The sequence below is a fragment of the Carcharodon carcharias genome, chromosome 18 (genome assembly GCF_017639515.1).
Source record: "Carcharodon carcharias isolate sCarCar2 chromosome 18, sCarCar2.pri, whole genome shotgun sequence".
NCBI classification, from domain to species: domain Eukaryota; kingdom Metazoa; phylum Chordata; class Chondrichthyes; order Lamniformes; family Lamnidae; genus Carcharodon; species Carcharodon carcharias.
In genome coordinates this window covers 41,778,895-41,793,256 of record NC_054484.1, presented here as the reverse complement: position 1 = coordinate 41,793,256, position 14,362 = coordinate 41,778,895, and the positions used below count along the sequence as shown (strand labels likewise).

General features: G+C 42.0%; 1 protein-coding gene across 1 annotated transcript in view; it reads left to right on the top strand.

Moving 5' to 3' along the window:
* The first annotated feature begins 9,609 nt into the window (after positions 1–9,609).
* The window catches only part of cd247 (CD247 molecule), a 141,238-nt gene continuing 136,485 nt past the window's right edge, over positions 9,610–14,362 (top strand). The window contains exon 1 of the mRNA XM_041210753.1: positions 9,610–9,758. Coding sequence (XP_041066687.1) covers positions 9,701–9,758 — 58 coding nt within the window. The 5' untranslated portion in view covers positions 9,610–9,700. The remainder of the gene's footprint in view (positions 9,759–14,362) is intronic.

The following is a 14,362-nucleotide window of genomic DNA, read 5'->3' as shown; positions in this document are numbered from 1 at the left end:
ATCGTCCACTTGGCATTTCTGGCTGAGGGTTGTAGCAAATGCTTCAGCCTTAAATTTTGCACTGATGTGCTGGGCTCCCCCATCATTGAGGATAGGAATATTTGTGGAGTCTCCTCTTCCAGTGAGTTGTTTAATTGTCCACCACCATTCACGACTGGATATGGCAGGGCTGCAGAGCTTAGATCTGATCCGTTGGTTGTGGGATTGCTTAGCTCTGTCTATCACTTGCTGCTTATGCTGTTTGGCACACAAGTAGTCCTACATTATAGGTTTAGCAGGTTGACATCTCATTTTTCTGGATGCCCTGGTGCTGCTCTTGACATGTCCTCCTGCATTCTCTTCATTGATCCCCTGGCTTGATGGTAATGGTAGAGTGGGGGATACGCCAGCCCGCGAGGTTACAGATTGTGTTCGTGTACTATTCTGCTGCTGCTGATGGCCCACAGTGCCTCGTGGGCTGCTAGACCTGTTCGAAATCTACCCCATGTTGCACGATGGTAGTGATGGAGGGTATCCTCAATGTGAAGGCAGGACTTTGTCTCCACAATGACATTGAGGTGGTCACTCCTACCAAAACTATTATGGACAGATGCACCTGTGGCAGGCAGCTTTGTGAGGATGAGGTCAAGTATGTTTTTCCCTCACCACCTGCTGCAGACCCAGTCTAGCAGCTTTGCCATTTAGGACTCTGTCTTGTACTACCAAGCCACTCTTGGTGATGGGCATTGAAGTCCCCCACCCAGAGTACATTCTGCGCCCTTGCCACCCTCAGTGTTTCCTCCAAGTGGTGTTCAACATGGAGGAGCACTGATTCATCAGCTGGAGGGTAGGCGGTACATGGTAATCAGCAGGAGGTTATCTTGCCCTTGTTTGACCTGATGCCATGAGATTTCATGGGGTCCAGAGTCGATGTTGAGAACTCCCAGGGAAACTTCCTGTCGAATGTATACCACTGTGCTGCCATCTCTGCTTGGCCTGTCCTACCAGTGGGACAGGCAACACCCAGGGATGGTGATGGTGGAGACTGGTACATTATCTGTAAGGTATGATTCTGTGAGGATGACTGTATCAGGCTGTTGCTTGATTAGTTTGTGAGATAGCTCTCCCAATTTTGGCACTAGCCCCCAGATGTTAGTAAGGAGGACTTTGCAGGGTCGACAGGGCTGAGATTGCTGTTGTCATTTCTGGCGCCTAGGTCCCAGGTCGATGCCAGGTGGTCTGTCCGGTTTCATTCCTTTTTGTAACTGAATGGCTTGCTAGGTCAGTTCAGAAGGCAGTTAAGAGTCAACCACATTGTCCTGGAGTCATATGTAGGCCAGATTTCCTACCCTAAAGGGGCATTAATGAACCAGATGGGTTTTTAACAACAAGTGACAATGGTTTCATGGTCATCACCAGACTTCTAATTCCAGATTTTTATTGAATTCAAATGCCACCATCTGCTGTGGCGGGATTTGAACCCAGGTCTCCAGAGCTTTACCCAGGATTACGAGTCCAGTGACAACACCACTATGCCATCCCCTCCCCATTATCGCCTCCTCCATTATAATATAAGCAAGATGCTATGTTATCCCAGCTGGCAGCGTTCCCCATCAGGAGGGCAAACTCATAAAATTGTCACATTATTGTCAAGCTAACAAGCAAAAGGCTTGTTGGGGATTTTCTGCTGTTATGGAGCCCACTACCTGAGAAGGGATGGGAAATGGTTGTGAGAGGCCACTATGTACCAAAGCCGTCAGGGCACCTGAGAAGGATAGTTTGATTTTATTGTTCGAATTTAACTGGAGAGTTGCAATTGATTCAACACCCTTCTAAATGTAAAATCCTTTGCTTGAGGAATGCACAGGTATTCCTGGCGCTCATGTTGTTAGAGTGCAAGTGATAGGAAATGAATTATATAATGTCAGTGGAATATCTTGAAAGTGACAGAGAAAAGCTGGGACATGTCTCTTTAAGTTATCCTGGGGAGCATCACTCCAGCAGAAAATCTTGTACATACTATACTTTTTAAAAAAACACCTTGTACAATCACTGCAATTTTTTTAACAGCTACTCTGAGAAATCTCATTTTATGCAAAGCTGCACAAGATAGGCTTAACAGATCTACCAAGACACATTGGCCGCATAAGCTCATTTCTGCATATATTGGCACAATTACCTGTCAATGACTGAGAACAACTGCTTAAGCTTGCTCTAGGCCAGCAAGACTTTGTCATCTGCAGCTAGAACACTATTAGTTAAATTGTAACATCTTCAAAATCATCATTACCCTTTAGCTGTTATATTTGTGGCTCATTCCTAGCTAGACTTGAAATATCAGCTAATGTAGTAAGCACATATGGATAATTGATGTATCAGGTAGCACAACTAGCTTCCTTTCCCATTAAATAGCATGAATTTACGAGAGGAAACATTCAGGTTTCTCGTGCAATATGTTCATGCTACCAATAACCAGGAACCCATCTCTACAGACCATGTAAAGGTGTCAAAGGAGACATCTTTTTGTTGCTTCAGTTTCACTGCAGAGGCAGTAGCCATCTGCTGTGGGATGACGTGCAACCTCAAGGACAACTCGAAGCTATGAAAGTCACATTAATTTTTCACAAAACCAAATCCTTCCTGGCTTCTGCTGGGGACATTTTCCAGCAAAACTAGCTTGCAGTGCACTCCAAAATAAAGTACATGACTTGTGTCATGTTTTCCTGGAGAATAAACATTTAGCACTTTAAGAGAGACACAAACTTTTATTATCTGCATGTTTCCCAAGATTCCGAAGCATTGTAGAGAGAACCAGCTTGGCCTGCACAGTGAAACATGAAGGAACACTGCCACACAATTGTCCAGCGGGTTTCAAACCAGGACCACAAAGATTCTATACATTGGATCCCATTCACAAGGCACCCCTCCTGTAAGTACAGGAGATGCTGGACCTGCCCCTTTACCTCCTCAGTCCCTACTGTCAAGGACCCCAAACTTTCCTTCCAGGTGAAGCTTGTGCTTCTTTCAATTTAGTCTACTGTATTCACTGCTCACTATGTGGTCTCTACATTGGGGAGACCTAGTGCAGATTGAATGATCACTTTGCAAAACATTTCTGCTCAGAGCCCAAATGTAATCCTGAGATTTCAGTCACCTGTCATTTTAATTCTCTGCTCCATCCCACTGTGACCTCTCTGTGCTCTGCTTTCTACACTGTTCAAATGAAGCATTACAGAAACTTTTAATTAGGCATGTTACAGCCTTCCAGGCTCAACATTGGGTGCAAAAATTTCAGATCACAAACTACTCTCCCATTTTTTGTGGACAGCAGCTGTTCATACTAAATATTGCTACTGCCATTTACATCTCTTCTGGACTGACATAGGTGAAATTGTCCCAGATTTGCACTAGGTGCGATAGAGCATGGGTAAAATGACGTTTTACCCAATGGTCACAATGGAGGCTTTTCACTCCATATCACTTTGAACCAGCTGCATTAATTATGCATTCCCAAGAAACACACTGTTTCCATGGCGGGAGGGTTCTCATTCGCCCGCCACGCCATCACCTCGCCACTTCATCATCTCGCCACTTCATTACCTCGCCACTTCATCACCTCGCCACTTCATCACCTCGCCACTTCATCACCTCGCCACTTCATCATCTCGCCACTTCATCACCTCGCCATTTCATCACCTCGCCACTTCATCACCTCGCCACTTCATCACACTGGGCGCCATATTTAAAGTCCAGCCACGTGCACACATCTCAGTGCTTACAGCCCAGGACTACTGCAGGGAAAATGTCCATGAAAGGCAAAAAGACTGAGGCCCCAGGATTAAAGATGCGTCACTGGATCACCTTTTGGACGCTGTGGAGACCCGCAGATGGGCAGCGTCGTGACCAACCAGGCTTGGGAGGTGGTGGCAGCGGTGGTCAGCACCAACACTTTTCAAAAGAGGACAGCCACCCAGTGCCGCAAGAAGATGAATGATCTCCTCCATTCTGCCAGGGCAAGTCACTCTTCTCATCACTCTCAATTCTCACACACTCAAATCCATCACACATCCACAGGGATCTCACTCACTGTCGGTTCAAGGGACATCACCATTCACTCTCTCACACACACCTTCATTGTCCTCATTCCGTCCATGGGCCCACTCAACCACCCACATATGCCAGACATACTTATCATCTGGCCAGGCAGGTGTCCTGCTCTCACTCTCCCCATCTCTATTCATGTAGGACAAGCTGGAACACAATAAGAGGGAGAGGTCACAGACTGGTGGACAAATGTCAGAAATTAAGGTCCTCACAGACTTTGAAATCGGAGCCATCCAGCTGGCCGGCGAGGATCTGGATCGTTCCTTTGCTGACGGTGAGCTCAGCGCTGCTCTACCAAGTGAGGAGCCAGCAGTACAACATCCATCAGTCGACCATGCTGTGAGTGATGTGTCCTGTTTCACAGGCCACTGCCATGCACTAATTATCTCCCCTTGCTTTTGCAGGCACATCTGCTAAACAGGCGACAGAGTCCACAACCCAGGACCTCCAATCAAGCCCCGATAAAACCTCTGAAAAAGGAATCTGGAGGCTTCCTCCCTGAAGTCCCATCACAGCACTCACCCACACCCTCCAGCAGTGCAGAGACACACATCTTGGTGGGATCTAGCTTTAGAGTAGCCTTGGATCACAATCTGGTGAACACATCACACTGTATGATCCATGGCAGGTGGAGGCAGGGATTTCCCAAGTGTCCAGTACTTGGAGGACTGCTGGAGGCCAGAAATTTGCTCAGTCCGACTCAGATGATGAGCCTCTGGGTTTGGTCATGTCACAGTTGCTGGAGCTGCAAAGGCAAGCTCGGGAAGGGATGGCCGCTGCACTCCTCGAATTGCAAGGCGTGATAGAGGAATGCATCCGCCTAGGCTGAGGTGATAGCGCCTGCATGCCAACTCACTGAGGTCAAGACTAGTAGAATAGCAGCCGCCTTGGAGACCTTGGTCCAGGATATTGCTCCTGCATTGCTGCGTGGGCTCAACTCCATCGCTGAAGCCAAAGTTGCCTTCCAACTGTGTGTACACAAGAGGGGTGCAGGGCAGCTCGATCTGACTTTAGCTAGCCCTTTCACTCACGGATTCAGCCAGGGGCCCTTGGGCACCCAATAGGGAGGAGGATCAGCAGGCGTACCCTCCAGGGCCATCCACACAAGTGTCCAGCCATCTGAATCCCTTCTTCCTGTGACCTCAGCTCCAGCTCCACAGGCTGAGGAGGGTGCCACTGCCACACTGCAGACCCCACAAACAGGGCCCCCCATGTCTCGGCCTTCCAGAGGACGCCAGTCAAGGTCATCAAAGACAGGGCTTAGCAGTCAGCAGGCTGCCTCCATCTCTAGTGTGGATATCCGGGGAGCATCAAGACGTAGCAGCAGTGTTAGGAAAGTTAAGAAGGTGTAGCTGCACAGCCTGGGCATGGGTGTTAACCACTTGTACAAACTGTTCACTATTGTGAATAAACTCCCAAGCATTCTGAAGAAGAGTCATACAGACTCGAAACATTAATTCTGTCTTTCTCTTCACAGATGCTGTCAGACCTGCTGAGTTTTTCCAGAAATTTTTGTTTTTGTTTCAGATTTCCAGCATCTGCCATATTTTATTTTTATCCCAAGAATGTCTCCCTGCCTATGGCTCCTTGTTCTGATGAGCAGAGTTCGTGTCACTCAGATGTGAAACCTTTCTGCACAAGATAAAGGCAGGTGTCTCAGTTCAGGGCCTCTTCCCTGTGCTTTGTGCAGCCTTCAGACCAAAGTGATGATCCGGCCTCACACTCTCTGGACACATTACTGATGCCTGCACCTCGATGGTGCTTGTCATTGCTGCCGGAATGTCGTGGGCAGGAGTCACAGAGTTCCGCCATTCTCTCTGTGTGCTCTCAGCACCTTTAAGGTGAGGCTGAACCCCATCTCTTCAGCATCTGTGACGAGTGACTCCGTGCTCCTGAAGGAGTCAGGTGCTGAAGATCTGCATTGCTTGAATGGGCAGAGAAGCTAGATGCCCGATTCCAATCACATCAGCATGACTGTATCTGAACTGTCTCAGCTGCGGAGGAATGGTCACCTCATACAAGGTTTCCCTAATGCGTGGCCATTTCCCTTGCCCCCACTCCCCCACCCCCTGGCCGAGTCGCTTCAACCACAGGGCAGCCTCTTCCCCCCCTCCCCGCAAGTCGCCTCAACCTTGAAGGCCAACAGGTGACCTGGGCGAGCACTCCACAACGTTACTGTGTACTCACCTCCAAGTTCCTCTCAAAGTGCAGCCTGCCAAGTGCAGACCTTTTATATGTTGTTGTGAAACACTCTGGCGTGATAGGTGGACAATCCAGCGGGTGGTGGGGGTTGGGGGGAACGATTCTGGTGATGATGTGCCAATGTATTATAATGAGGTTCCTGACATCTGATGGAGGGAAACGCAACCCGCCATTGGCGGGTGGAATGGATGATCACAAACTGGTTTCACGACATTGTGAAACCGATTTTTGGTCTTCTTGACATATTGTCCACTGATGCCACCGAACATGCCTGATGCAAGCAGACATGGAATATCCTGGCCATAGTGTCTTCACTTGCCCTATTATTATCTCCTTGACTATCATCCCTTTTGCCATTTAATCGCTTCCTTCCATCTTATTTCACATCTTCCCTTTTGATCTTTCCTCCCTTCCCCGCATCCCAATCCTTTGTATTTGGTTGAAATTGTTACATCTCTAACTTTTTAGGGTTCTGATAAAAGGTCATTTACTGAAACATTAACCTTGTTTCTCTCTCCACAGACACTCCTCGAGCTGCTAATTATTTCTACCATTTGTTTTTTTATTACATATTACACTTTATTATCAACTAAGATCAGGATCTAAATGCTGAGATGCATTTGAAGGAAGAGGAGGCCTGATCAGGAAAATTTTAGGCTCTTTCACCAGTGCTGCCCTTTGCTTCCCCCCACCTTCCATCAGGCAATCCCAGGAAGTGGCAGTAAGAGGGACAGGAAGTCGGAAATTGGGCAGAGATGCTACCTCTGTCCAAGGTGGGCAGTGAAGGGCAGTTGACCAATTTGAGATAGGATTGTGCAAGACAATTCAGCCCAATCTCTCAAATAGATCTTCAGGCACAATTAAATCACTTTATTACTAGGGATGCTGTTGGATAGACCTTAATGAGATGGCATTCCTCTTCTGTCACCTCCACTTGCTCCATCTCACTTCTGAGTCACTTGATACCCTGCTCAAACTCACAGGGTGCTAATTTCCATCTGGCAAAATTGTACTATTGCCCGTGATGACACTCGTTCTGCTTTCTCATCTGAGAAAGACGCCATACAGCATTAAAATGAAGATTTATGATGCACTCCTGGCACTATTGATGTACTCAGGACCCATTGTGCAAGTATTGAGTTCCAGAAGGACTTGGAAAATGTAGTATAAAGGCTTAATGTTAAATATGTAAATATTCTGTCCACATCATCAGCGGTGTAAGATTGTATGACAACAGTGTATGCTGAGAGATAGTTCTATGTGAAGCCTTGTGCTAAGCCTTGTACTGTATATAGTTAGTAGAATGTTCAATAAAAGGTAAAGCTTGCCAACAGCCTAGACACCACCAGTATTTATCAATCCAGACCAAAGACAGCCTCATCTAAGATCCACAACAATGATAACAGAGAAAAAAGCTCCAAAAGGTAAACAGTGAAACATATGCTGTCTATGGATCATGCCAGGCAAAATAAAGCCAACCAAAGGTCAAAAGGAAGAGCAACGTTTTCAGCATGAGGAAACTGCTAAGTCAGGGCAGGGTGAGTCCAATATCATAGCAAAGTAAAACAAGTGACTATGTGACAATATTTCCATCTCATTAGCGTCAAGTTATTAAATCAATAGGCTGAGGTGTTGAGCAGTTGAACTATCTGTCCTTAAAGACAAGAAACCACACAGCCAAGATTTTTATGCTACTCCCCCGAGCCACACAACATCCGAGCACACCTGACAGCCAAACCTCGGTGGCTGTCTGCCCTGTCTTCCTCTGCTTTTACAGACCAGATCCAGTCCGACTCTGGTTTCTCACCCCTTCCAATTAGCAAGCAGTGGCAGCTAGCTGATTACGCAGAAACAAAGCCCGAAGGTAAAAGTAGCTCAAGCTTCGGATCACTTCCAGCCAGCTCCTGCTCAGTGGAATTGGCCTATGAAAATCTTATCTCCCTGTAAATGAAAATGGTCCCATCACCCTACTTATTGGTTAGTTAATAACGAAGCTAAGTAGTAAGCTGGGTTGCACTGTGTGTTAATCCATCGGAGGGCAAAACTTTTATTAGCAAATCAGAATTATAGAGCCCAATGTGTGGGAATAGATTTTATAATTTTTAAACAGGAATTTAATAACAAAACTATTTTAAGTTACAATAATTGCAAACTTGTTGCAATAAACCAATATGAAGGCAGTTATGTGAAAAATAATATGGTAACTCTGAGAATGTTTTGATGGATCATCTCCTTGAACCACTGCAGTGCTTGTGTTATGGAACTCCAGAACGTTGAACCATTGACAATGAAGGACTGGTAATTAATGTCCAAGACATGTTAAGTGTGACATGAAGAAGAATTCATAATTATGGTGTTCTCATGGCCGCATTGCATGTGCCATACGCTTAGACCATCAAAAAGAGGTTTACCTTTGACTTCACCTTCTGTTTAGACAATACTATAACTATTGCAAACGTGGTCGCTTAAGACATAGGTAAGTTAAATAGAAAAAAAACCATGGGCAGAATTTTACGGCCCTCTTTCGGGGGAAGGGGGCCGTAAAATTTGGCGAGCCGTTATAAACCCCATTGACGACAGCGGGAACGTAAAGTCCCACTATCGTAAAATTCTGCCCCATGAGTTTAGTGTGAATTGTGAAGAAGCAATACCACAATATATGTAATTGGTTTGTAGTACTTTTTGGTTACATAATTTATTTCCTTCCAGAATCCTTTCCTCCTTTACAAATCTCAAAACAAATAAATGGAATAGAAGTTTTCTTGAAGCAATTACAATGTAGTGAAATAATAGAATCCACAGTAAACTGAAACCTGAGGTTACAGTATTGATTTTATAATTAATACTGCTTTAATTTTAAGTATGTGGCGTTTAATTAATTTTTGGACCATTTCTGCTGACTGATCTGTCAGTTTGGACATTATGCACCAAAATTAAAAATTGTGACAAATACGCATTTATGTATTTGCTTTTTACTGAATTTATTTATTGAATGTATTTACTGAATTTGCTTTTTAATTTACATGAAAAGGAGAGTATACGCATAAATAACTAAGTGAGACATCAGGACAATATATACTGCCAAAAGGTACACTCCAGTGAAGTGAATGAAACTAAACAAAAACAATTAGGACTTTAGGCGGAGTAACCTGCAGAGAAAGTGACAGTGAAAGAAATCCAGGGTTGGTTTAAATGTTTTTGTGACTATATATGAAGTTTAACTAAAATAAAGCAAAGATAATAAATTCATAAATTTGCTATCAGCACATAGATCTCCGCATTCAGAGCATGTAGGCTGTACACAAGCTCAACTGCTAGCCACTTCCTGAACACATAACAGAAACCAAGTCACCGTTCACTGTGAGGAACAGAAGGCCTGAGTGGAAAAAAGCAAGGGAAGAACATAGAAAAGAAAATGAAATTAAAGTGGATTTGTGCCATAATATGCTCTGTCACCAAATTCCATCTTGCTGGTAAGATTTTATCTTTTCTTTTTAAAAGATAACCGAAATTTAGAATTGAAAAGCGGGTAAGATGTTGTATTCTTTGGTCAGGATGTGAGAAAATTGTCCATAACATATCTTTAACACTTTATATTAATAGTCAAGTAGTCTGACATCAGTCTGGTAAAATGTTTACTTGCAGGCTGTTTGGGGAATGAATGGTTATTCTAAGAAGGTATAAGTGTGCAGAAGGGTTTGAAATAATAAGCATGATGTAACAATCGCCTAATCCAACCAAAAGATGATACAAGTTTTATCGTTCAGTCTTAAGGAGGATAAAAATTAACTATGCAACATTACTGATTTATTTTATCTCTAAATACTATGGTGCTCTTTTTGTCTTATTAAAATATTGTAAAAATCTAGCTTAATGCTTATCAAAACAAATATCTTCAAGAAATGGAGAAGTAAGTGATTTTTTTTATTCATTCATGGGATGTGGCCCTCGCTGGCTGGGCCAGCATTTATTGCCCATCCCTAGTTGCCCTTGAAAAGTTGGTAGTGAGCTGCCTTCTTGAACTGCCGCAGTTATCAGAACCAAAGCTACTTACTTAAGGATCAACTCCTCTTCAATATTATTGTATTTAGTTCTTTTAAAAATCCCAATAAAATGTACAAGTCTCTAAATCAACACAAATTTGACGAAGTTGTTTTAATGGGATTCCATGAAACTGGACATATTAATGAATAGTTTAAAGTTCTAATTTTGTGATACATCCAAAACACCCTTATGATTTTTAAAAATTAATTACAACTTACACATTTTTTTTTTACAAACCTGAGCCTTATTTGTGATGAGAAAATGTCACTTTAGCTATGCCAGCACGTTGTAAGTTTGCTTTGATTTGACAACACCCACTTTCTAACAAATGTTTGACTTTTAAAAATTGGGCAATATTTGTTATCCTATAGGAAGCTTTGGCATGTTTTATAATCACAACATTCACTTTTCATTCTGGTGCAACATAGTAGTCACCCAAAGATACTCTCTCATCCAAATTGGCGAGTGTCCAGTTTTGAAAATGCAAGCCTAAAGAAAGCACAAAGGTGTTCCCAAGCAGGGTATTCATGATTCTAGATTCTTCAGCCACAGGGGCAACATAGATACAGCAACTATAACTAAAAGAAAGCAATGGTTGGTTCATAGCATTTTAGTCATAGTAGACTGTGAGGAATGGTAAGTTTACTTTTTAGAAAAAAGTGGTTAAAACTGGTGGCCAGAAGAGTGGCCTATACTTTCTGTGCTTTCATGATTTGCTATGTGTACACCATGTTAGAATCATAGTTATTACTTCAGGTGTAGTTATTTTAAATTGTAGTTTCTTAGACTAAATACACTATTGTTGGTTTTTGGATTAATATTTATGTGTGTGTGTTGAAGTGTCAGTTTTGATTATGAAATGACCTTGATTTATACAGTGAATCAACTACCTGCATTACAAAATGGCAGCAACTCTTCCACACACATTCTAGCTGTCAGTTTCATATTTGCACACGGAAAGCAATTCATTATGAATTAACTTTCAAAAGTTTCCAAGATACATGCTGTATAGGTGTTATATAAATACTGTAAGGTAGAAATGTTGAGTGCCACTTATGCACGCCTTTAAAATTTTTACAATGAATGAATTACAGTTTGCTCAAACTCTAAAGAAAATGTGGCCTCACTCATGCTTCTGTCCACTGACATTCATGGTACCTGAAATCAATTCAATCAATAAAGTTAAAAACTCACCTTGTTTAGTATTGTAACTCATAAACCAATTACAATTAAATATTGAATCTGAATTTAAATAATTGTATCAGAAGTTGTATTGAAATTGAATGTCCATCTAATTTGTTGCACATAGCCTACTTAACTATGTTACAAATTTCCGATTTTATTTTTTTATTGAAAATATGATTTAAAGAAGAATCTGCATAAGAGAAATACCTCAACTTCCAACTGGATTGTTGTTGAAGATGCTGTTAAAGGTTTTCCTTTTCTGCTTCCATTGCCTGTCAATGAAATGCACATTAACATCAATTGGAATATATTAGGGTATTTTATTTTGATTTTTTTCATGTGTTTATTTAAATTGCAAGAGATATACATGGGGAATAAAATTGACCATTCTGTATATAACATAGTCCAAACTTTCAGAAATAAATCAACCTCAGGGACAGACTATAAAGTCTGTTTCCTGAACCAGGCAGGTCTGCAATTCCAGGTCATTTCCAGACAGTCTGGTTGCCCAGTGAAACCTGGATAAGTAGACTTGTCTCTTGGAGCTAATACTTTCTACCCAAATTCAGATAATCCAGAAAGCCTTTGCTGAACAAGTATTGTGGTCTTGCTAGGACAGGAAGGATACAAGTGTTCTATGCCAGTAGGCAGTGCAGTGTTACTTGGCTAACCTCCAGCAGTATCCCCAAATCTTGCTCTGCTAACCTGAGCCGAAGTTCTCTATACTTGGGTAAAAATGCCTATGAAGAAACTGCACGTTCTGTATCAGACACATGTGAACTTTACTTGAGTAAATTTCTTTAGTGGTTAGGTTTAGAAACTTATGACCATGGCAATGATTTTTCATTTCTGTACAGACAAGTTATTGTAGAAGAAAGAAAATAAAGACCTGCATTTATATAGCGCATTTTAAGATCTTAAGTTATCTCAAAGTCCTTTACAGTAATTTTTGAAATGTGATCATTGTTGTAATAGAGGAAACGCGGCCACCAGCCATATAAAAAAGTATACTGGTGTGGTATGGCATTTTGGCAGTATTGAGTTATTGTGTTTACAGCAAGATATCCAGGCATTGAAGACAATGCATGCCTTGAGCAATGTTCCACAATGTCCAGATCTATGAAAAGTCATTTGCAAAAATATAGCAAATGTCACTTTTTCTGTGATAACATTTGAAACACAGCAGCTTCGTGTACAATATCAATGTGGAAAAGGAGCATAAAACAGATTTGCAAAGAATAACATTTGCACTAAGTATACCCTATTGTTGCTGACTTCTGAGGTATTGTACCAACATGTAAATTAAAAATAATGTAATGATTTCTGTGATGACGAGACTGGGAGAATTAATCTGCTGCTTAAGCATGTCAACAGCAGCCCAAAATGCTTAAGTAAAGATGACTCTTACTATAGCATAATTAACATACAGCTTTATTAGAAATCTAAAATCTGACTTGTTTACAGTTCTATAGAATAGGACATTTGATTTTTGCCATTTGGGCATGATGTAAAACAACCTGCCAATTTTCTTTCAGCCACTTTGCACCCTTGCTGAAGAAGAATAGAATCCATTGCGCTGTATGAGGATGAAATCATTGTCCCTTTCTGCTTACTGTCACATTTTCTTACTACCAAATTCCATTCAATGAATCCACTATCACTGTTTGATTAGATAACATCACTAAATGTTGTCAGCTTTTATGGATTAGTATTTTCTGCGTGTATGTCATTATAAGCACTTTATCTTCTTATGTCAGTCAAATGCAGGTTTTCACAGTGCTTCTGAATGGGAAATGTAATCAGCATCCCCACGACAGAGCAGTAGCAGTCACTGAAAAAGGGTGACTGACATATTCTTGTTGTTCCAAATGGTTAATCTTGAAGAATTCCTGGGGCAATATATTTGAACCTATTGTGTATTACTATCTGGTGCTGGTGAACCAGAAGTAGAAATGACTGGAACTCACATATATTTTTGAATGCTGGAATGGACTCTTAATCAGCTGGTTAAAGAGAGCTAGTTCTCTGAGGAAAATTAGTTTTGGTGCAGAGGCATCCCACTTTTATGTTTCATCCATATTTGAATTTTATGAAAACTCCTAGGGTTATTTAATGTACAATACAAGATATCCAACAGTTTAAACTGGGTAAAAGACAGATTCATTTTGAAAAAGAGATCTGCAGCAGCTTTATTTATTCTCATAAGCTGTCAGCCATACCAAAAATGCTGGAGAATATTTGACAGTATTGTGTCTACAGCAAAATATCCAGGCATTGAAGGCAATGCAGAAAAGGATGATCAAACTGATACCTAACTAAAGGCATTTGAGTTATGAGGACAGATTGAGCAGCTTGAAATTGTTTATTTAGGAGGAGTGATTGGGGAAGAGATTGTTCAAGCGTTCAAAAAGAACAGATAAATTAAGTTCCAATAATGTACCAGAGGGGGTCTTTTTAGCTCAGTTCGCTAGATGACTAGCTCATGGATCAGATTAACGCCAACAGCATGGGGCTTTGTCCCCATTCCGGCAGAGGGATATTCGGGAATTTCCTCCTTGCCCTATCCTGAGTAAAAAAATCATGGCACTCTGCTGGTTTTGGTGAATAATCGCCAAGGACCTGTATTCAGGCAGAGAACTGAAGAGGAAGAAGAATAATCCTGAAATTGCCACAAGCTGTGGAACAGGGGTCATGAGCTTAAGCTTAGAAGAGCAGAGGTTCACAGACAGTTTAGATTTAATTACTAAATGCAGTAGGAGTGGAGGCAGAAATGCAGAACAAATAAAGGACAATCTAGATAGATATTTAAGGGTGTGAGCAATTGAGAGGTATTAGTTTTTGGGGCTAG